Source organism: Glandiceps talaboti, chromosome 11 (assembly GCF_964340395.1).
Source record: "Glandiceps talaboti chromosome 11, keGlaTala1.1, whole genome shotgun sequence".
Taxonomy (NCBI): Eukaryota; Metazoa; Hemichordata; class Enteropneusta; family Spengelidae; genus Glandiceps; species Glandiceps talaboti.
Genome location: NC_135559.1, coordinates 7,391,447 through 7,415,865, shown reverse-complemented (window position 1 = coordinate 7,415,865; position 24,419 = coordinate 7,391,447). Strand labels below are relative to the sequence as shown.

Below are 24,419 nucleotides of genomic sequence, written 5' to 3'. Positions count from 1 at the left end.
ATGAAAATAAATAATGATTCCTTACCCAAACTGACTAGAGTTTCCATAAGGCTAAACCATGCTATGTCGAAAGTTTTGTCAAGTTGAGTTGCCTTTATCCATAACTCAATTGCCTCATCCACTTTACCCACCTCTCTTTTCTAAAGACAAGGATAATGATAAAGGTATTAGTGGTGGTGGCGGTGGTGGTGGTTGTGGTGGTTGGAGTGGTGGTGGTAGTGGTGGAGTGGTGGTGGTGGTAGTGGTGGTGGTGGTAACAGCGGAGGTGATGGTGATCATGATAGTGGTGTTGGTGTTGTTGGTGTTGGCGGTGGTGAGGGTATCGGTGGCGGTGGCATCGGTGGTGGTGGTGGTGGTGGTGGTGGTGGTGGCGTCAGTGGTGGTGGCATCGGTGGTGGTGGGAGTGGGTGTAGTGATGGTGATGGTGGTATTAGTAGTGGTTGTGGTGGTGCTGGTAGTAGTGGTAGAGTGATATACTGGTGGCACTGGTTGTTGAATGTGTTAGTGGTAATAGTGTTAGTAGACATACTACACATCTCAAAATTAGCGTTGTTCGGCAACCTTCTGAGCGCAGATCCGAAGTCTTACTGCAAGACTAACCGAAACTTTGATATTTTTTGAAAATCTAAAAGTCCAGATGACGTCGACTTTATTTTGAATATTTCACAAACGGTTTCATTAAAGTCAGAATAGTTGGCCCGGAGAAATAATAACAAGTAAGGCAAAACGCTGGTTATACTGATGATGTCATCTTACCACTAGTGCCTGGTTGTTATGGATACCAGCTAGAGATACCCTCCCGTCTGTGAACGTGTATTTCCTGGCAAGTTGTTCGGCTTGATCATAATACTCCGTGGCAGCATTAAAATCTTTATAGTTGTCTTTATACAGGTTTCCTAGGCTCAACCAAACATTTGGCTGTGTAGGGCTAATAGAGGAAAAAATAAGTTAAATAGAAAAAGTCGGTTTTGGTGTTAAAATCACGTAAAATGATTTCTTCTGGTTGTAGATATCAAAATTGTAATGAAATCAGTTGAATAAAATGAATTAAACACTAACACACAGACGAACTAACGCACTAAACTAACAAAAACAAATAAACAAATTCACTAACTCACTCACTCACTCACTCACTCACTCACTCACTCACTCACTCACTCACTCACTCACTCACTCACTCACTCACTCACTAACTAACTAATTAACTAATTACTAACACAAACTAACTAACTAACTAACTGACTAACTAGCTAGCAAACTAACTAACTAACTAACTAACTAACTAACTAACTAATTAACTAATTACTAACACAAACTAACTAACTAACTAACTAACTAGCTAGCAAACTAACTAACTAACTAACTAACTAACTCACTAACTAACTAACTAATTAACTAATTACTAACACAAACTAACTAACTAACTAACTAACTAACTAACTAACTAACTAGCTAGCTAGCAAACTAACTAACTAACTAACTAACTAACTAACTAACTAACTAACTAACTAACTAACTAACTAACTAACTAACTAACTAACTAACAACAAAACAACTGGAAGAAGATGGCTTACCCAAGCTCACGACATCTTTCTAATAAGACTTTTGCCTCTTCTGTTTTTCCTGCTGGCATCAATATGTTTGCTAAATTTAGGTGAGCACCCCTGTGATCTGGATTAATACTGTAAAATATACCCATTCAACATTAGGAACAAAAATACCTTGCGGTGAGTGAATGCTGAAGAACTACATACATCAAATCAGATCAGATTTTGAGCTCGAAGATTGGTAGGTATTGTTATGAGAACAGGGCTGGGGGTCATGGGGAAGCTTAGATTACGAAATACTACTTTTTACCTGTTGTCACGTGTCATACCATCCCCCAATAGTGTATCGAGCTCAACTGCACAACGAGAGAAGTTATACATGAACGGTTATTTTACTACCGGTAAGATTGGTATTTGTTGTGAATTAACTAAATATTCTACCTGATTGCTTGTCTGTACCATTTTTCAGCTTCTTCTTTCTTTCCTGCGTCATCAGAATTTTTACCGATGTTAAAATGTATCTTGATTCAAAATAACCATAAACAATACAATTACAGAATGTTTTCACTGCTTTATCACAATTTTGATAAATATGTATTATAGTCAGATGTCGTCATCAAAATTCAATTTCCTGTATTCCCACACATTACAGGTTTTTATATCCTTTCTCCTATCTGTATTTTTCGTCTGATACTGTTTCTCTGTTTCCGTCTGCCTACTGATATATCTCTGTCTGTGTCCCTTCCCTCTGTCTGTCTGTCTGTCTGTCTGTCTGTCTGTCTGTCTGTCTGTCTGTCTGTCTGTCTGTCTGTCTGTCTGTCTGTCTGTCTGTCTGTGTCTCTTTGTCGCTGTCTGTCTGTCTGTCTGTCTGTCTGTCTGTCTGTCTGTCTGTCTGTCTGTCTGTCTGTCTGTCTGTCTGTCTGTCTGTCTGTCTGTCTGTCTGTCTGTCTGGGTCTCTGTCTGACTGTCTGTCTGTCTGTGTCTGTGTCTGTCTGTGTCTGTCTCTGTCTGTCTCTCTGTCTGTCTGTCTCTGTCTGTCTGTCTGTCTGTCTGTCTGTCTGTCTGTCTGTCTGTCTGTCTGTCTGTCTGTCTGTCTGTCTGTCTGTCTGTCTGTCTCTCTCTCTCTCTCTCTCTCTCTCTCTCTCTCTCTCTCTCTCTCTCTCTCTCTCTCTCTCTCTCTCTCTCTCTCTCTCTCTCTCTCTCATTCCAGAGTACACTCGTCTCACCTTTGAACTGAGTGGACAAACTTTAATAGCAGATCGATGTAGTACATCGTCATTCAACCAATCATTAGTTCTATGCATACTTCTTACTGTGTACAACGTGATCGTTACCAGCATGAAGAGTCCTATAAACTGAAAGTTAAAACGTGATCAAATGAATTACAGTCGCAGCTTGATAAAACATGAAATTACACGCATTTTGTTTTGTCAAGTGATAGGCGAAATAAAGTATTAATTTATATTTAAAAAATAATTTGAATCTACAAAACAAATATCAAGTGAGCAGACATACAAGTTCCAGATCAAAGGTAAAATATCTTTTGGAACATACGGACCTTTTATACTTAGGAACACTTTATACTTGATGAAACTAGGCCAATTAAAAGTTTTGCTTATTTATGATGATTTGGAGTGGCAGTGAAATCCTCCTGTCTCCATAGTTGTAATCCCAAATATTGTAAAACCAATTAACATATATTGGCAAATTGTTTTGCAGTGTTGCCAAAAAAGCAAACAAAATAAATAAAACAACTAAATCAATGAATGAATGGATGAATCAATCAATCAATCAATCAATCAATCAATCAATCAATCAATCAATTAGTCAGTCAGTCAGTCAGTCAATCAATCAATTAATTAATTAAAACACAAACAAACAAACAAACAAACACACACAAACAAACAAACAAACAAACAAACAAACAAACTAACTAACTAACTAACTAACTAACTAACTAACTAACAAAACTACATTAATAAACAAACTTACATGATAGAACTGTTTCTGGTACTTCTCACACAATTTGACCATTCCCAGAGTTACTAACATGGCATAACCTAGTAACGGTATATATAGAGTTCGTTCTGCTATCACGAAACCAACGTAGAAGAACATATTGGAAGCGGGTAGGAATGGTATGACTAACAACAACATTGCCACGAAGACTAATCTGCAAAGAAAAGAAAGTATAATATATCAATTGGTGTGAGATGATTTGATACATTTACAGTGCACATTTTAGACATGTAGTTAGGGATAAAAGTACATCAAGTAAAATTTATAAGAATTAATGAAGTACGTTGGTTTATATAGTCTCAGATAAGGAAATAAGTTTATGCATGTCATTGTTCAAGAAACCCTGAACATACTGTGCTTATCTCTATCTGTGTGTGTGTGTGTGTGTATCTGTGTCTGTCTGTGTCTGTGTCTGTCTGTCTGTCTGTCTGTCTGCCTGACTGACTGACTGACTGACTGACTGACTGACTGACCGACCGACCGACAAACAAACAAACATACACAAACAAACAAACATACACAAACAAACAAACAAACAAACATACACAAACAAACAAACAGACAGACAAACAAAAGAGAGACATACATACATACATACATACATACATACATACATACATACATACATACATACATACATACATACATACATACATACAAAATAGAGGACATGAAAAAAAATTGACAAGAACACAGGAACGACAAACTATTTTAATATCATACCTATTTTCTTTCATGTGTCCAAATAAAGCGTAGATTGAAAATGATACCAAAAAGATGAAAAACATGACGGAGACGAGAGTCCTTGGATCCAAGGGTGTTGATATTAACGGAATACATCCATCACTCCAATCATGACATAGCCACCATGGATTGAGTAATATCCAACAGTTTAAAGCATACAGGTATGGGAACGTCAACACCTTGGGGGAAAAAAGAAGAGTGGTGACACATTGCGTCCAGCATCAATCATACCATAGCCACAATGGATTGAATAATATCCAACATAAAGGTACAGGCATGGAAATATGAACACCTTGGAAAAAAAGCATTATCAGATCCATGGCACATTGCGACCAACACCCTAAAAGTTACATGGCAAAGGTGGGTTTTGTATAATCCAATGCATATGGAAAGGTCAATCATTTAATGAAAGAAGAATATTGTTGATCTGTGACACATTGCGTCCAACTTTACTTTTATTTTTATGAATCTATTATTTTTCTATCAAATTATGACCACGAAAAACTGGTTTCTATGTAGAAGCGAATTTCTCTCTTATTATTTGTATATCCTACTTTGCCCTCTGTATCTAAAGTCTGCAATATACAAATAAAATCCTACATGAGTTTTTGTTTGGTATTCTAACTGAATTGACAAAAGTTCCACCGGGTCTTGAAACCAGAGTGAATTTTTTTTACTTCAAACATGCTTACCCGTGTCAAAAATGGAGCATGCGAAGTTGGGTTGATGTGTGACGGGAAATAGGGGGCACCGGTGTCCATGATGACATACCGTATGCCAAGTAATGTGACGGTAGATGAACACAGTATGATAACACGTAGAAGAAAGGGTTTCAACCATGGTGAGTTTTCTCGTCGATACTTGCTGACAAATATGTTAAGTATTTCAAAGGGTCTTCTCCTACATATCACCACATAGTCGTATACAGCTAATACACCCTAAAAGAAATTGATATTGTGAACAAGTAAACACATTGATTGAGGTATTGAAGACCATATTCAAAATATGATAATATGGTTTTAGAATGTGAGCAGTTTGATATTTTGTGACTGTCAATTATTTCCTACATGACCATATTTTCACAAATGTTCACAACCACATGCACATTAGTATACATCATGGTAATGCTGCATCTCCCAGTAAATCAAGATTGAACTTCAAGGTAAAGGCTCTGTTGGCTTAGTATCTCCAAGTATAGGTTAGAGCTCAATGTGAGATTTCAGAATTCTTCTAGACCACATCTATTTGTAAAGAATTATCTTTAATATACTCTAGTGTGATGTCGACTGCCAATATTAGTTTATGCAGTGTATCAGTGGACCATCATACAATTGTACACATGCATGCAGAGGAGAGGGGAGGGGGTACTATACGATTGTATATTAAAAAATTCTATCTCTGGTTACTTATTTGCGAGAGGAGGTGACTAGGTAAATTATTGGGTTCATATTTTCTCTTCAGCCCCCCCCCCCCCATCACTTCCCTAACTTACCAACACAGTTATACCATGTTCTTTGCTTAGCATCGCTAATACAGCAAAAAGTACGGCCATGCCAACAAGTGGCAAAGAAAATTTCCTCGGTGGAAGACAAGATTCAGTTGATTCTTTATCATTGTCATCTATAAACAAATAAAAGGAAGTCAAGTCCTATCTAAAGCTCTAGCTTGAGCTAAACATGTATTAAAATCACAAGGATTTTTTTGATGATATCAGACAAATAAGGCCTAAAATTGTGTCACAGTGGTTCCGGTTAACTGACTCTCAATTAGTTTTTCACTACCAACCCTGAATTTTGTTTTACACATTCGACAAAAAAATTTAAGAAAATCGTGAAAATTATGAAGTCTCGCGAGAAATTGTGGATGCGGACACAGAAAACAGACATCAACTTAAAAAGACAATATAAAACTGTTCTTCCAATCTGGAATGGCTGTGCATCTAATGGGAAGAAGCCATGGGAATAACACAAAAACTATATGAAAAACAACGCAAAACATAACTACCTGAACTAGACACTCGCACATGAATTAAAATATATATATACCCCACCTATTCTAAAATTGAGCATAATCAGAACCACACAATTGTTTAGGCCTAAACTAAGAAATAATACCTACCTGTGTTACATGCGATTACATAGGTCCACATTGACAGGAAGAAAAAGAGTGCACAGAGGAGATCAGCACGTCCAACATTCGCTGTCACCTGTAAACAAATGTCACATAAATGACATCGCAATTTCTAATATGTATGGCAAGTGATAGCATAGTTTAGTCATAGCAATTGTGTAACAATACCAGCAATGTACAATGAGTTTAACGGAAGTTACTTGCAAGGCCCTTACGTCACTTCCTCTTAATAAGTTCTGATCGACGCCAGCTCAGTACTGATACAGGAAAGTGAATAAAGCAAAAGTATTTTATCCCATTTCAAGTAACATCTGGTTTTCTGTAAATATAGTAAATTCCTCAATTGCCTAACATCTCAACTAAACTTGAATGTCGACCTTTAGTTTAGGCAGATCTCATGTTTATTTATGACAGATTGAAATGATAGATTTAATATCAATCTTATTGTAATGCTGTATTGAAATACATAGTAGAATATAACATCTTTAACTCACACTCTCTGTGTGGACGGGGTGCACGGCAAAGAGAAGAGCTGTCAGTAAACTAGCCCGAGGGAAGGGAAACGAAGACATCTGATCATTTTGGGAGATTATTCCCGCGTACATAACTGAGACGATTTTCAGCACCAATACACACACAATTGGATGAATTGCAACATTCGTGATGTGGAACCCGTTTGGTTTTAATCCCCCTGCCATGATGTAGTTCCACCTAATTGTTAGAAACAGACGAAGAATGAAGTTTGAACGATTTCATTTAAAATACGAAAAGAAATCACCTGTCTACGGTACTGATCTGTAACTCCGAATTCATGTTTACAGACCAGTGCCGTAGACAGGCTAAAACAGGAGTAAATGCCACTATGTTTGGTGTTATGGCGCTCTAGAGCATGCGGCAAACGCGTGATATATTGTTGTAGTGCTGAGGAGCCATTCTTTTCAGTATATACACACACTTGAAGTGCTAAAGTAAATAATGAAAAGACTGCATCAAACATACATAGTCCACCACACCAAACACTAGACAGGGTGTGGCTAGCTATCCCTTTAGCGATTTGAACATTCTAGCATAACGAACCTATATCTGGTGTCCACATGTATGAAGCAAAAGTAATATATAACGATTCATAGTTCTTAATTAAACAATCATTTCTCAATAAATTAGACCTATTAATTATTAATTTGGTAATAATTTCATATCATTTAGTTCCAATCTGAGAACTTGATATAGTGATATAACATTCCCGCCAAAAATGTGTATTTCGCCCTGCACTGGTTTTGATAGAATGCACTAAATGATTTATGTGGACTCACCTGTACCATTCACCATTTCACAATGAAACCACTGAAGCCAATCTACCTAAAGCGAATGGAATATTTGTCTCTTTCTGTATTTACCTAGATTGCCGCACATGTGACATTTGACTCCCCCCCCCCCCAGCACGTTATTACCAAAATTTAGCTGTATAGGATTTTTAGGGTTTCTTTTTCAGATTGTCTATAATTCTAATCTGACTATTGTTATTGTTCATTAATCACAATGTTTAGCTTGCCTCAAATTGGCGATATAGGTAATCAATAGGTATATACTTTGAAATGTTTTCTACTTCGAAAAAAGAATGTGAAATAGCTTATACCAAGTCCGTGTTTCTACTACGTCAATAAATTGCAAAAAGCTAAACATGTGTAAACATGTTGTTATTGTACGTACAATAAGACACATTTTACACATTTGTTCTTGCTGTTTGCAATTTAGTTTATACAACCAAGGGCTTGATATAAGTAAAATTCACATGGTTTTTTTTTTTTTTTTTTTTTTTTTTTTTTAAATCACAAGTTGTTTTATAAATCCAAACTCAAATAAATACCCATTTGACATCGATATGACCACTTTGAAACTCTAAGAGTATTTATCTTAAATTTGAATGTTGAAAAATTATTATATTGTTTTGGGAAAAATAATGATGACCTTGCAAAAAGCAAAACAATCAAAATTTCGTTTACCTCATTGTCAAGACCGTCAGAGGGCGGTATGACTTATGGCTCCCATTCAATGTGATGTTATAACCCCAGAAATCATGCCACAAAAGGTTAGTGACCGGAGTCTCAGGTCGAAGGTCATTGTTATACAGGATGGCTTCTCTGTCATCGAGTGTAAAACGAGCCCAGCAACTTTGGTAAAAACACAACACTGCGAGCACTGCAACGACAACTGCTGCCACTGGAAAAGAAAGCTTCGGTAGCGGTAAGAGACTGTCCCATTCTGCCGGCAGTTCCTCGCCCAAGAGTGAAGAATTGGTCTGGTTGCCTGATTTTAGGGATCGTTTCGATTTGTGTGGCATCGCTTCTGTGTATATTGAAATATTGTGTTCACCCAAGTGTCACACAAATATCTGTCTCTTTTTCTTTTTTTCAGTTAAACTTTCCTCTCTCTGAATGTCGTCTGTTTCAAAAATAGAAAGGGTGGGGGGGGGGGGTTATTGTTATTATGCTAAACATTTGAATTAACTTCAATGACATTTCATTTTATAACTCTTGTACTGTCAACTTTTTTAGGGAAGGTGTGTTGCTGAAAAAATGAGATGTTCCATTTATACATTCATTCAAGCTAGGAAATATTAATGAACAGTTTGGCTGATTGAATACAAACCTATTAGGCCTAAAATTTATGTGGTTTCAATTACGCTCAATTTTACTTTCGGGTAGTTACTTTTCCGTTATTTTCTATATGCCTATGTGTTATTGGTTTCCCATCAGATGTACAGCCATTACATATCAGAAGGAAGTGTTTACGTTGTCTTTGTAAGTTGATGTCAGTTTTCGCATCCACTATTTCTCGGGAGACTTCATACATAAAAAAGGGTTTAGGGTCGGCAGTTAAAAAACTTGGTGGAGTCGGGTAACCGGGACCAAAAAATCTGTTTAGGCCTTACTAAATAAGCTTACAAGTCGCCATCTTGAAAATACAGATATTACAATGAGTGATATTACACATTTCAAAAATAGTGTAAATAAAACCCCAGTTTCTTGTAAAAAGAAGGTTGGCTAAAATATTGTTACCAAATTCTGGTTTAGCTATGCAGGTCATCGAATTTTGCAGTAATTTTATTTTCAATGTCGCTGATCGAAATATGGGTGATTCAATAACATGCAGTGCCGTTTTCTCATCAATGACTGCATTTATTTATAGTACTGAACACTATAAAACGTTACCATAGTTCTTTACAGCGCATGTATAGATTATATGCAATGAATGAATATTGGTGAACGTGTCTAGTAAATTCTATAAAATCCTAAAATACAAAAATGTAAATCTTCAACATACAGCCGCTGTGACGGTCGCCTGTCAATCAACATAACCTGAGTGGAAAAACTGTCATTAGCAGCAGTGCATACCTTTTTTGAGCGCTGATCATGTATTGTACCGAACAATACATTGTACACTGCATATCTACCCGCATTTGGGTATATTAGAAATTGCTCAATAATTTACTTTGTATGACATGCTCGGGCAACCTGAACAGTATTCAAATTGAAAATCTCACATAGATATTCACAAGAGATATTCCGTGGTCTAATATTCAATATGAATTATATATATATATATATATATATATATATATATATATATATATATATATATATATATATATATATATATATATATATATATATATATATATATATATATATATATATATATATATATATCCATAGTTGTGCATCTAGTAATCACTCATGTACAGGACAAGTTCTATTTTTGAAGCCTGAAAGGGGAACGCCCATTACTGGAAAATTATTTTCGATATTTGTTGATTGTTCTGGAGAATCATTTCAAAATTTCATTAATCACACTATGTATGATGCCGAGAAACACCGAGTTGCTTGAAACTCATTCCTTAGTTATTGTTCAATGAACACGCATTGTCTCATGGGAGTCAACATATGATCTCTGTATGTGGTCGAAATTAAATATTCATGCCTGGCCTCCTACTTACTCATCACTTTCAAATGTTTTGGAGCCGGAGAATTAGACATCAATTCGACAGACATGGCATGCAGTGAGTCAGACTGTTATGGGTTGAACACTTAAGGATATATGCCCCCAATTGTAGTAATTAAAAAAATTCATCTCGCAAATTACATTATGAAACAAGGCAACAAAAACACGAATTTATAAATTTTCTAAACCTTTGTACAAAAATGTTAAAATTAAATTTAAATATATTAAGAATATTTATTTAAAAAATGTGGCCCTAGAGGAAAACCGTTGGTGCTGAAATGACCCTTTTAAGGTTATTATTTTTGTAAGCTTAAATAGCATTTTTTTTCTCAGTGAGAAGACAGTCATACGGTCATAAAGTTCTTAGAAATTCAAAATTATAATAAAGTATATGCCAATATTCGTTTATGTATCAAAAAAATGGAAGGAAAATAAATTAATGCCCTTCACGATTACAGGAGAGAACAGGAAGAAAAAAATGCGACTATTCAAATACTGCTGAGAGCGAGTATAGATATGTAAAATAACAACAGCCATTCACCTGTGTACGAGCAAAGACAGTTTGATTTCAGATCCAAAATATCATGATTTTTGCGTATCTGTATTATCTGTATTCCATGAAAGACGAGTATACAGTAGTTGTCAGTGCAGTTAATTTAAAACCACTGACTGTCTCAAGGTCACTTACGTTGAGAAACCGAATGTCAAGAGTATGACTCACACTATGACAAGGTCACCCTAGTTACCCATATAGTCTACACTTAAAACAGTTCTTTTAGAGCAGTGTGCGATATTTCGAATATCACCTTATGATATTTAGCATATATAGACCGGTGTCTGCATCGTGGCAAATATCATAAATCAAAGAACAGCACTTGCAAGCTATCGATTGGAATAATCTAACTAAATACCGACCTTTGAAACCGTTCCTTACTTCCTTAACAGTTTCGATCTAAATTCTTCTAAAATTCCTTGACCCAATGCATACCTTTCACATCCAGGGGTTATAACTTGATCAAGTTGCCGAGTAATACCATGCACTTTTTTGCTCCCAGTCTCAAAGAGCCGCCATGATGCTAACCTCGACATTTGACCTGGTCTGTATACAGTGTAGTTTCATTTGTGTGTAAGTCGTTTAATGCCACTGTGATCGTGATGAATTAAACATATTTAGTCATGTTATGACCCTCACAGGTGACGGTGTGGAAAGGTGACCTCCAGGGGGCGCTACACCATAAGAACAATGATATGTGCGTGTGAACAGATAACCATATAATCTGTTTGCACTTCAAATAAGCTCTATGGATCTGACATCCCTTCAGTGAAAGTTGTATTACAGTTCTTCTTCGTTACAATATTCTCAAGTTTTGCTTATATCTTGAGTTGGATGATACAAAATTAGACACGACATTGAAATAGTTCACTTTCTGACCATTGCTGATGAGTTTGTAGCAGGCCGCTCGAGTCCAACTTCAGTTAGATATATGTACTTTGTTGTTATTGGTCAAACTAGGGCTTGAAGTTAGACGAATAGTTTGGTAGAAGGCAAGCCACTAGGCTCAATTGGGTAAATACAAAAATACATTATTCCACGTTTCAGGCTTTCACAGAAGACGTCCTTCGTGAATAATCACTAATGTTATTATGTACTACTCTGTGTGCCTAATCGTCCTGCCATGCATACTCATCGACTTGTTATTGACAATTTCGAATAAACAAACAACCATTCACAAATAAATTGGACATGCACTGACGAATACATTAAGTGTATACATAAATAATGTGTACACATTAATCACATTGTGTTTATTTTATCAGAAATATAAAAAATAACATTTACAGAGAGAGAGAGAGAGAGAGAGAGAGAGAGCGAGAGAGAGAGAGAAGAGAGAGAGAGAGAGAGAGAGAGAGAGAGAGAGAGAGAGAGAGAGAGAGAGAGAGAGAGAGAGAGAGAGGGGAGAGAGAGAGAGAGAGAGAGAGAGAGAGAGAGAGAGAGAGAGAGAGAGAGAGAGAGAGAGAGAGAGAGAGAGAGAGAGAGAGAGAGAGAGAGAGAGAGAGAGAGAGAGAGAAGTTAAAGCGGCACAAGCTGCGTTTATGTTTGTGGGTATAGATTTTCCTACACATTTAACCGAATTGTTTTATCGAGGTTTTATGTAAGTATTTTTTGTACGTACAATAACAAACTCTTCATACACTTTTCAGCTTGTTGTCAATATATTGAATTATCAATATGGACTTGGTCGAGGCTGTTTCACATTGTTTTTGTAAGTAGAAAAGCATGATAAAATTTGTTTTGTGAATCAAAATCCCATTTTCCACCCATGTGGCCACTTTAATGGACGCAGCGACGAAGTCCATGCCAATGTTACAATGTTAATTCTCTTCATAATGTTTTTATCATGCACATTTTAAACTGACAACTTCAATGTTTCTATAAAATTGTTCATGAAATACAGATAAGTATTTCAAGTGTAAAAATAAAATCAACCTGTAACACAGGTTAGACCTACAAAGATTAATACCATTACAATGTAAAGACGTCCAGGAAAAAGGTAGGTCTACAAGGATTAATACCATTACCATGTAAAGACGTCATGGAAACAGGTCTACAAAGATTAATACCATTACAATGTAAAGATGTCCAGGAAATAAGGTAGGTCTACAAAGATTAATACCATTACAATGTAAAGATGTCCAAGAAATAAGGTAAAGATTAATACTATTACAATGTAAAGATGTCCTGGAAACAAGGTAGGTCTACAAAGATTTATACTATTACCAAACTATGACAAACGTACAGAGTGTAGCTATGGTCTATTTCCGAATTAATACATGCACTATCCTGGTCAAAAATCGTACACGACTCCAGGCAATTTAATGTATAATGTTTTAAACTATCACATATATGTTAACATGGCCAATCACAGCCATCGTCTTAAAACGTTTTAAAGGCACAAAGTCAGTTTTTTGGTATTTCCAGTACACACACACTGGTTTTTTTTCTGTCATCCCGTTCACATGATAATGGCATTTTAAAGCGGTTTAAAAATCGTATCATGGGTAGAATGGATGATGGAAGAAATTTTGCCGACCCTGTCAACGTCGGACTATTATCTGATAACGTCATATTGCGACGAGATCTAGACGTCACAGAACGGAATATCTTGGAGTATCTTGGAACAATACAGATCCCATTTTACGCGTAAGTTTTGGCGTGTAGCTCCGTTGCATTTAATTGCCGCCCTACGCTTGGACGTGGACATAAAACCGTGCCTATGTCACACAAATAGTGCTCGAATACCATGATGCAATTTACCCCTTTCAAAGCCATTGCTTCCGGGTCACGTTATACATTTAACATATTCAACATTTCTACCTCTTCATTGTCATCATCATCATCATTTTCCTGATTGTCATTATCTTCATCACCGTACTGATATTCCATTGGGTCAGGATTTGGAAGCTCTTCGTTTGGATCCACCAAATTGTCATCTATATCCTCTTCGAAGTTATTGTCTAAATTCTCGGGTTCTGTGAAATGAAAATAACAGATTATTATATTGATTGATGGATTGATTGATTGGTGTAATTAATTAACTAGATACGTACAGTATACATTATTTTAAATATGAGGTGGGAGAGAGAGAGACATAGAGAGAGAGAGAGAGAGAGAGAGAGAGAGAGAGAGAGAGAGAGAGAGAGAGAGAGAGAGAGAGAGAGAGAGAGAGAGAGAGAGAGAAGAGAGAGAGAGAGAGAGAGAGAGAGAGAGAGAGAGAGAGAGAGAGAGAGAGAGAGAGAGAGAGTACTACATGAAAATGCTTACGTCTGAGCTAATACTAACCTTCAATCAAATCAAGGAGATCTGTACCACCAATATTAACATTACCAAAGTTAACTTCGGTCCTGTCACCTCCAATATTTAAAGTTACATTGTTTCCCTCAAGACGATCGATTGTTACAACAGCTCTTTTTTTCCGATTTGCTTCTTCCTCCTTTTGTCTCTGTTCTTCCCTCTTGCGATTTACCCCTGTGAACAGTTGAATATAAAGATGTATACCTGTCTCATACGTATTAAGGTACCATCTTTCTACCTATGATAAATATTGTGATGTCATCTACCCGTTAGCTGTTTCGGTATGCGGCGTTTGATATAGCATGTTTAGGTTGTGAAATGTGTAACACATCGTATCGATATCGGAATGATTAATTATAACTGGTCTTGTTTATGTGAGTGTGTAAGTAAGTGTGTGTATGTAACTGTCTGTCTGTCTGTCTGTCTGTCTGTCTGTCTGTCCGTCCGTCCGTCCGTCCGTATGTATGTATGTATGTATGTATGTATGTATGTATGTATGTATGTATGTATGTATGTATGTATGTATGTATGTATGTATGTATGCCTGCCTGCCTGCCTGCCTGCCTGCCTGTCTGCCTGCCTGTCTACAAGCCTCTTTCTAAACTTTTCTGTTGTTGTGTGTGTTTGTTTATTTGTTCTTTGTCTGTTTGTTTGTCGTTTCATTTGTAGAACAATTCCCTTTCAATTATCTATAGCTTTATCTTTTCCATGCATATTAACTGTTTTACTACTTACTCCTCTGATAAATGATCAGTGACGTCACAACGACAACAATGACGACGATGACGGCAACCATTATCCCTATAACAATTGGTATCAGATTTGGTTCGTCTGCAAGAAATGGGATGGAAAGTTAACGCCAAACAGAGTAACGAGGAAAGACGTGGTACAATATTCAAAACCAAGTCATAGAATTAAAAAACATCACTCTCTTTCCAAATGCATACAATTAGGAACTATAGTGTGTAGAATATAAGTTTAATTTTAAGTAGGTCAAATGAGACTTGCAAACAATCAACACTATCAAAACGGAAACCTAAAATATCCAAAACCCATCGATAGAACCACAACAGATCGGCATGGCACACAATGATATCACGTGACCAACTACAACTACTATTGTCATTGGGAGATCAGACTGCAGCCATCCTTGAACTAAGAATAAAACTATTGAGAACCCACGTAAGAGAACTAATTTAAGGGACATGACATAAATTACAGGGCGAGGAGACCGGTGTTTTTCAGACGTCTAGTGGGCGAAAAAGGTGACCCTCCCCCAAGACCTTGTACAGAAAATACTTATCCTCTCCTTCCTCCTTCGACTTCATTGTCATATCTATGATCAAAATTATCTTTGCACAAATAATGGGACCCCAAAACAAATGGGGAGTCTTCCCCCAACAAAACCCGGCCCTCAACAAAACACGACCCCTCCCCCTGTAACTTGGGTCTAGTCTAGAAAAGTAAATGTCTTCTACATGACACTGGCGTGCTATTAGTTTTCACAGTCCTGTGAATAATAGATATTACCGAGATACATGATAACAACTTGAACTTTGACACCAGTGAGTATAATATTTGATATCTAGGGTTTCTGGAGGCCAAAGGGGAAACGCGAAAGCAAATACACTGCAATATAATAGTCTCGGTTACCCGAACTCTGTTACTGGGGCTCTCTTCTGTAAAGTCCCCAACGGCAGAAGTTCTAGTAACGTTAACCGAGATTTAACACGCCAAACGACAGTATTGGTTACCCAGACTCCTAACGCAGGGGCTCTTCTACAAGACCACAAGTCGCTTGGGAAGGTCTCGTTTGCAGAGTCCCAGTGGCGAGCCTGGTTGATCTCAATTTTGACTTTGGCCCGGGGAATTTACAGTATTAATAATAATAAAACGTCGGAGGTACATCTTTAATTATAAAAATAAAATTATAATCATGTTGGTAATTACCTTGTCTGATCTCATCGACCGGTTCAGTCTCTGCAGAATAAAGATAACAAATTTATAATTTGAAAATATAGATATACAATAATCCACCTCAGTGACATGCACCTTTTTGAACGTGAAATTTGATTTTCTTTTTGTAAGTATCTTTTTGATACATTTTACAGATACCTCAGAAACCTTTTGATTATAACATAATATTGAAAATCATTTCCGAATAATTTTTGCAGATGTCAGAAATCGTTTGTTCGTATCTTTTAAATCTTTTTCTAATAAATGTTGCAGATATGTCAGAAACATTAAATATAAAACAACATTTGCATGTTTTTATAACAAAATTTTGCAGATATCTTAAAATTGTTTGATAATATGAGCGAAGTGAAATATGCCAACTCAAAAGTTGTTTGCATTTGAACTGGCATACTAGGACCAACGCCGGCAGAGGGATAGTACCCAACAAGTCTGTATAATTATGATGGCAGTCGTTCTGCAGTACAATAATACGCATACAATGTAAATACAACAATCGAGGCATCTTTTTTTTTTCGGGAAAAACATGACAGAAATTTCATTTCAGACACAATGAAACTGAGAAATTATAATCATAAAGGTATTAACAGTTAAATTCAACTTGCTGAATCATAGATGTGTTGGAAAGGAAAAATATGTACTATTCCGAAGCAGCATACACAGAAATGCAGTTAGAGGGCTTCGGTTTTCTTGTAAGAATGGCCATCGTCGTAAACCACAGCCTCTTTTACGGCACCGTCCAAACGTCCAAACGCACCCCCAAGTCATTTCGCAGTGTCGAATGAAGAATGGCACGTGAATTCCAAATCACAAACAAAGTCAAAAAATGACATTTCACCTTGAATAACTGCCAACATAGCTAACTGTGACGTTGCAGTGCCAAGGTTATTCATCGCTGTACATCGGTACTTTCCGGTATCTTCCGGAATAGTAGAATTTATATGTAGTGTCGATCCAGATGACGATATCCAAATGTGAGTACTATGAGAAAAGGTATAATTAAAACTATTAATTGACACAAATACAATAAAACTTTATGTAAATTAGAAATGGTTGATAACCATTTGTCACAACTTTTTATAATATATTATTAAATAAAATGATGAAATGGTGATAAATTCTTAACCCTTTCACCACCGATTCCCTCAATTGAGGGAACGCGCTAGGGCGCCCACCGATTCCCTCAATTGAGGGAACGCCAGAGTTCATTCACCTACCTCGCCGTTATGCCGTTAAACGGCAGCTATTGCTGCAAAAATTGCTGCCATAACTAGTTCCACACATGCGTATTAGCCTTGTTTATCTACACTGCCATTTTGAAAGCATGACAGTGAACGATATCAGGAGTACGATCCAAATGACGAGCGATCGTAATTTTATGTGCGTTTTTCGCTCACAAAATCGAATTTCAACATGGCGGAAGTAATTAACGGCTCTCATAACATGGTGTACGATATAAATTATGTCACTATCTTTGGATATTTCGACAGAATTTGACTCGAAATACATCGTTGAATACAAGTATTTAGCTATGGGAACACATTGTACTTGTATGTAAGCATCAAATTCCCGCTAAGGCCGTGTGAGCTGCCGACGGCAGTTTATGGTTGAATTTTTGAATGTCGTTCAAATTTACGCAATCTTGTGACCGTGCCGACGCCCATGCTAACGTTCTAGGGGTAATTTTTGGCAATATCATGGATTATTTTGGTTTTATTTCTTTTTGTTACGGCTCAATAATGACTTGTATTTGTATTAGCTCACTGTGTAGTGGTCAGTGGAGGGAAACTTACGCTTGATGTTGGCGATTTTCCGATCGGATTTTTTACGTGCGTTTTTCAATGTAAAATTCAAATTTCAACATCGGCGAAGCAAAATCTGTCTCCCCTAACATCGTTTGCAATGTAAATAAAGGTGCTGTTCGTAGAAATTTCCACTCAATTTTACTATGAATACGATGTTTTATACAAGGAGATGGCTGAGTGAACTCGATGCAGTATATGGAAGGATCAGATTATCGCAACGTAACTTCAAAGTCCCGACTGCACATTTGCTTTTGTGGGTAAGCATGTCGGCAAAAAGCGTCACGTTGGCGTCCCGATTCGGACTCGTATAGTACCAACTTGTGGGCATTTTTTACTGATTTTGAGGATAAATTTGGTGATAATTTTTTGTTGTTCTGTCAAAAAATGATATATAATTACACAAACTGATTTTTCTGAAGGTATTGGGGCGACGACTTCAGATATTTTTTACCCTTCATTGCCGGTGCGGGGGCCGACTATTGCGTCGTAATCGGATTAGTGGGCCGTTAATTATTTTCGTTCAAATTTAATACGACTGAAAATAACATTTTCTGACAAATTTTCGCCGATTTTGACCATTTAGTCAGTATACAGAAGTTTTGTAAGAACATGAATGTTGGTATTTTGAATTTTGTTTGTAATATAAATATTTTGTTTATTTGTGATATGTCAATAAATAAACAACCAGTGTTTGTTTTATTAATATTTTGTTACTTTAATCCATATTTCGGTTGTGTGTGTGATATTTGAATGCATGTATTTGCAACTATGATGTAGAAAATTTATTTTCCATTCAAATGATACCTTATTTTTCAAAAATAAGCAACTCTAAGTATTTTTATATCAGTTTGATTACACCACACTCACTCTCACATTATGTCAGTGAGGGGGCTGGTGGACAACACACAATCCCATGAGGCTAGTGGTGGTGAAAGGGTTAAATGAACCAAGTTTAACTCATTGTTTTTGGTTTTATAATGATAAATGAAATATTTAGTTTGAAGGAAAATGTATGTAGCACATAAAATGGGATATTCAAATTGTTGATTGAAAACTAGATTATCTTAGTCCTAATGTATTGCTGGAATAAAAGCATAGTGTTATATTAGTACACAGATTCAAGACTAGAATGGTGGTATTTCTTTAATCAGATTTCATGAATTATGTATTTATTCAAATTTGAATCATTAGCAATATTACCTATTTTCTGGATCAAACACTTCCTCATCTTTCCACCATGTATACATAGGTATAGGAAAACCATTGGCTTCACAGCTAAATATAATTTCCTCTCCAGCATACACGGTAGTATTTGATGGGCTCTTCACTATTTCTGGTTTTCTATCCTCTAAACATAATATCAAAGCAAACAAATGAAATGTGATTACGACACCGAATATGAATATGAAAATGAGTATGACTGTGAATCTGAATCTGAATATTAAAATGATTACTAACGCGGGTATGAATAATCTAAATAATCTTTTTTTAGTATGTAATTGAAATGTCAACTTCTATTCATTTTAGATATGTAGAGATGATTTAATTTGATCAGATAGTCTAAGACCATAATTATACACATATATAAAAGTACACCGGATTTCAAAAAAAACGTCCGTTGACTCTGATAGAATCATGCAGAAGCTACACGTTAAGACAGCATGATTGACTGAACACAGTTTCTTGCAACATTCTGTCTAAAGAACTGGTGTGCCACCATGCAGACATCAGATGCAAACGTCAACATATTGGCGCCCAAGTGTCTGCGTCTTGTTGTTGTACATTTTTTCAAATGGTTTTATTTCATTCAGACTAAATCTTTTGTATGTAGCAATATAAATTGCAATGCAGTTTCTCATATATGTCTGTACGGTAGTATCAAACACGTCCGCTGAATAGTATTTTGAAATTCGCTGTATATTGTACATTTTGAAGGCCTGAGTATGAAATATTACTTCCATTGGTACCCATGACGGCACAATACTGATATCCTGAATTGTTTTGTACTGACAGTTCTGTAAATTTTGCTCATTTCGGATTTTCAATTCCTGATGGCCATAAATATCTAATATTTGCATTTCTAACACAATTATACATTGAAATCACCAACTCTTGAACAGAATGTGCCTTTTAGACAGTGTACATGCACAAAGTAAGTTATAGTTCGGTTGGTTTATTGATTTATAGTTCGGTTGTTTATTGACATGAGCAGGTAACACTCTTGGAGAATTAGATATTATGTCCCAACATTTTCCTTCTTCAGCCAAGGAAAATATGAGTGACTTAAGGGGTCTTGACACTACGAGTTTTTAAACGAGAAGTGACAAACCCTTAAGTCAAAAGTATTTTCCGGCTATTACAATATAATTTGGTTAAATTGATTCTGGTGGGAAAAACTCAATACCGAACAGAACATATATATTTGACTTACTTTTGACATCAATACTTATGGTAGAAATGCCATAGATCTGGCTCCCTCCAGAAATCTGCGTCAGGCAGTAATAGTCATCGGACGAACTCTGATCTACATCCCTTAATGTATAATTCAGAGTCAAATCTTGCTCGTACGTTTCGGAAAACTTCAAAGGAACTTTAGAATTCGGGCGTGTTGCTTTGTTTGGACAAAGACACTCGTAGAACTGTGGTGATGACCGTCGACATAGCCATAGGAACATTATGTATGATTCCTAATAAGAGACGAAAACAAACGCAATATTCTTAGTCCAAAATTCGGACAGTGGACTAATAGATTTGTCGTTGTGGGGCTTTCTAATCTAACTACGTAGTCGCTCTGATTCAGTTGACTAGTCATCTTCTGAGAAGAAGCGATCATTAGTACCATCTAGACGGCACTAAAAATTCTACCTGGATTCGACCAGGATAGTTTCAGGCCCTTGTGGACGAAAACGCGTCAAGGCCCGTCCTGAAACCCTCCTGACTTCTTCCTGTGTGAAGCGTTCTATTCCGGAAGTCCCCTGACTTTCTGTTGTAGCACTGAAAACAACGGATTTGCAATTTTCTCCTGAACGTATTCTGTTGTTTCAGTCGATAATTGTAGTTCCCTGTCCATCGTTTACTCAAAATCGATAAAAAATGTCAAAATATAAACGTAAACAAAATAATGTACATGACGTCACAACGTATATTTTAAGGAGCGGGTCAGGACGGGTTCAGGAGGGATCTTGTGACAATCTGCGCCATAATAGGTTTGTGTCTGTTCGTAGGGATATACCCCACCTCAGGTAGGACTCGGGACTGCCTTAGGTAGGACGTCCTACGTCTAGATTGGGCTACTGAATGACTTACCAGATCCAGGTAAAAAAAATTAAAGAAAGAAAGAAAAAAGACAGTACATATAAGGCCAAATAATAATAAAAAAATGTGTGTTTTCGATCACTCCACCGACCCTACTTTAAGCCTCCGACCCTAAACATTTAAAAAAAATACGTACATCTAAAAGAAAACGATGAGAAAATTCTCTACCTTCTTGAACCTCATGCACGTCTCTTTGTATGTCGATGTCAATGTCATCAAACTATTACAGAAGGGGTATTCTGACCTACATTTGGTTTGTTTTGGGTTCGAAGCAGTATTCTTCAAAAACAAAAACAGCTAAAAAGATAAAATCTAATCTAATCAAATCAAATCCCGACCTTCCTACCCTATTCCTACCCTATTTTCTGAGGCCATGTTATCAGGAACACACAATTATTATTTTTTCGTCTAAGGTTTTGATTGATGTGCGACAGTATCTCACACATACACTTACTTACCAAGCCATTCTTTCTGACATGACAACTGAATTGCACGTCCTCCCCTAGCGACACACTCACTACATCGATATCACCATCACCAGCAGATGACGAAATCGAGAAATCATCTATAGTTGCTGAGTTGTAGTAACAATCATTGGTTGGAAATATCAGTTCTTCAGGATTTGGTTTCTCTTGTTCAGATTTGCAGACTAGCAGTTCTGCTATGGTGCCATACCACTGGTCTGGATCACAGATTGCACCTACAATGAAATATATATGAGTGTTATTAAATTGTTTGTTTATCTGTCTGTCTGTCTGTCTGTCTGTCTGTCTGTCTGTCTGTCTGTCTGTCTGTCTGTCTGTCTGTCTGTCTGTCTGTCTGTCTGTCTGTCTGTCTGTCTGTCTGTCTGTTTATTTGTCTGTCTGTTTGTGTTTGTCTGTTTATTTGTGTTCGTGTGTGTGTATGTATGTGTGTGTGTGTGTGTGTGTGTGTGTGTGTGTGTGTGTGTCCATCCGTCCTTCCGTCCGGCCTCCATTCACCCATCAATTCACCCACCCACCCATCCACGCACCCATCCATCCATCTATGTATGTATGTATGTATGTCTGTATGTATGTATGTATGTATGTATGTATGTATGTATGTATGTATGTATGTATGTATGTATGTATGTATGTATGTATGTATGTATGTATGTATGTCTGCCTGGTGGAAATAGAGAGAGATAGCGAGAGACAGACAGCTAATATTATGTACGTTCCATCATACCTATCAAATTTAGTGACTAGTATCTAGGTCACATGACTCGAGCATAAGCAGACACTTGTTTAACGTTAACTATACTGTATTGATTACACAATTATCTATAATACCAGCCTACCTTAATTTCCTAATCTGGCAAACGTCAGTGACGACGACTATAGGAGCTTAATGACTACAGGAGCTTAATAACGATTAACATAAACTATATTGCAGTGCAGGTGATGTAATCATAATATCACTATAAAACTCTCTAACCCAGAAACTGATAATGTGGAACATTTCAACGTGAGCTGAAAACACATCTTTTTAAATAACATTATGGGCTGTAAGTATTTCAATATTGTTATTTTGATTGTATATCATTTTGTAGCAGGTCTTTTATGTATGTTTTTCTCATGAGTTTAACTGTACAAGTATTCTTTTAATTGTTAATTATTGTTCAACGCTTTTGAATATTTTTTTATAACAGAAAGAGTGCTATAGAAAATAGATAAATGTTAAATGACAATTTCATGATATGTTTAGTCTTAGTATTGTTACACGCTTTTAACTGTCGTCGTGTTCTCATTCTATTTTCCGGTTTCATAGTCACATGTAGACCGATTGCGCCCTGTGATGTATGTAATTTACAATTGCATGTTATGTGTGACTCACTATAACGTTATATATAACAAGGCAACTATGATAAACAACTCTACCTCTTCTACTACTACTACAACTACTTCTATGACCTTCAAGAAATGAGTCGCCATTTCCACCTATTGAAGTACATGTACATGTACATGTACCATGTGAAGTCAGCAATTCACCATCACCAAGCCGGACGATGAAAGGTCATAGGATAGAAATTGATAACAGTATTAACACTGCAATCATACTCTAGTGACACTACTTCCGGGTTCTGAACGAGTTCGTTGTATATTCTCATGAATTCATGTGAACGTACAGAGAATACGAAGGTCACCACCATGATTATTACTCACTCGATGTAGAATGTCACCTATTTCTACCGAATCAGTATTTTGTGAGAGCTACATTTGGTGTGTATGTGTGTGTGTGTGTGTGTGTGTGTGTGTGTGTGTGTGTGTGTGTGCACGCGTGCGTGTGCGTACGTATGTTTTTCTTTGTCTCCGCCTGTGTCTGTGTGTCTCTCTCTCTGTGTGTGTCTGTCTGTCTGTCTGTCTGTCTGTCTGTCTGTCTGTCTGTCTGTCTGTGTGAATGCGTGCGTGTGCGTGTGTCTGTGTCTCTGTGTGTGTGTCTGTCTCTGTGTGTGTATGTCTGTCTGTCTGTGTGTCTGTGAGTCCACGTGAACTTATCACTGTTCATCAAAACACATCTCAATATATACAATCAATCAACTTACCACTTAACGGACAAACACAAGTCAATAAAATTAACGTTGTAGTAACAATACATCTCCACATGTTCAACGTAGAAGCCATAGCTGTGCTGTGTTCTTTGATGTACGTGAGACAACACAGAAATGTCCAGGACTTACGACGCACGCTCACAATATCGTCTTTCGCCGAGGTTTACCACTGTATATACACAGTACACGTTATTACAGTGGTACTTCAACTGTAGCGTATAAGGGTGGTGTCTACCATCACTCGTTCGAAAGCATCCAATGTAGGTTCTTCCGGGTTCGATTCACAATGGTACATGTATTAATACAGCTTTTGTATCCGTCTACGTTCTCATATTAAATGTTGAATGCCTCCTACATGACATGGCATAAGTACGTTTACCCGGAAATAATGACGTCACACGATATGTCTCATCGTTGAGTTATATAAGGTTACATGAGGAAGACTCGCCCGTCATCAC

At 36.8% G+C, this 24,419-nt stretch overlaps 2 protein-coding genes across 5 annotated transcripts in view; both read right to left on the bottom strand.

Annotated features, from left to right (window-relative positions):
- The window catches only part of LOC144442832 (protein O-mannosyl-transferase TMTC4-like), a 16,443-nt gene extending 2,581 nt beyond the window's left edge, over window positions 1-13,862 (bottom strand). For 2 of the 4 annotated variants that reach the window (XM_078132209.1, XM_078132206.1), the window contains exons 1-13: window positions 11,358-11,582; window positions 8,444-8,882; window positions 6,935-7,151; window positions 6,429-6,516; window positions 5,803-5,930; window positions 5,003-5,248; window positions 4,290-4,489; window positions 3,540-3,720; window positions 2,774-2,902; window positions 1,989-2,068; window positions 1,575-1,682; window positions 757-928; window positions 26-140 (exon numbers count right to left, since the gene is read on the bottom strand). In XM_078132209.1, the coding sequence (XP_077988335.1) occupies window positions 26-140; window positions 757-928; window positions 1,575-1,682; window positions 1,989-2,068; window positions 2,774-2,902; window positions 3,540-3,720; window positions 4,290-4,489; window positions 5,003-5,248; window positions 5,803-5,930; window positions 6,429-6,516; window positions 6,935-7,151; window positions 8,444-8,781 (2,002 nt within the window). In that variant the 5' untranslated portion in view covers window positions 8,782-8,882; window positions 11,358-11,582. Of the gene's footprint in view, window positions 1-25; window positions 141-756; window positions 929-1,574; window positions 1,683-1,988; window positions 2,069-2,773; window positions 2,903-3,539; window positions 3,721-4,289; window positions 4,490-5,002; window positions 5,249-5,802; window positions 5,931-6,428; window positions 6,517-6,934; window positions 7,152-8,443; window positions 8,883-11,357; window positions 11,583-13,818 lie in introns of those variants that run through there. The other 2 variants (XM_078132208.1, XM_078132207.1) reach the window with 2 other exon arrangements.
- On the bottom strand, window positions 12,504-24,419 carry LOC144442834 (uncharacterized). The gene is made up of 9 exons (XM_078132210.1): window positions 23,956-24,419; window positions 21,848-22,089; window positions 20,506-20,761; window positions 19,275-19,422; window positions 17,108-17,250; window positions 16,246-16,275; window positions 15,031-15,126; window positions 14,284-14,469; window positions 12,504-13,973 (listed from the first exon to the last, which is right to left on the bottom strand). Exons 1-9 carry the CDS (start codon window positions 24,032-24,034, stop codon window positions 13,789-13,791), a joined length of 1,365 nt encoding a protein of 454 aa, XP_077988336.1. The 5' UTR covers window positions 24,035-24,419; the 3' UTR covers window positions 12,504-13,788.

Excerpts from the sequence above, each read along its gene's own strand:
- LOC144442834 (XM_078132210.1), bottom strand. The coding sequence starts at position 24,034 with ATGGCTTCTACGTTGAACATGTGGAGATGTATTGTTACTACAACGTTA. Across the intron at positions 22,090-23,955 it reads TTGTGTTTGTCCGTTAAGTG|GTGCAATCTGTGATCCAGAC; the intron begins GTAAGTTGATTG and ends ATTTCATTGTAG. Across the intron at positions 17,251-19,274 it reads GTGTTTGATCCAGAAAATAG|TACTCACATTTGGATATCGT; the intron begins GTAATATTGCTA and ends CTTTTCTCATAG.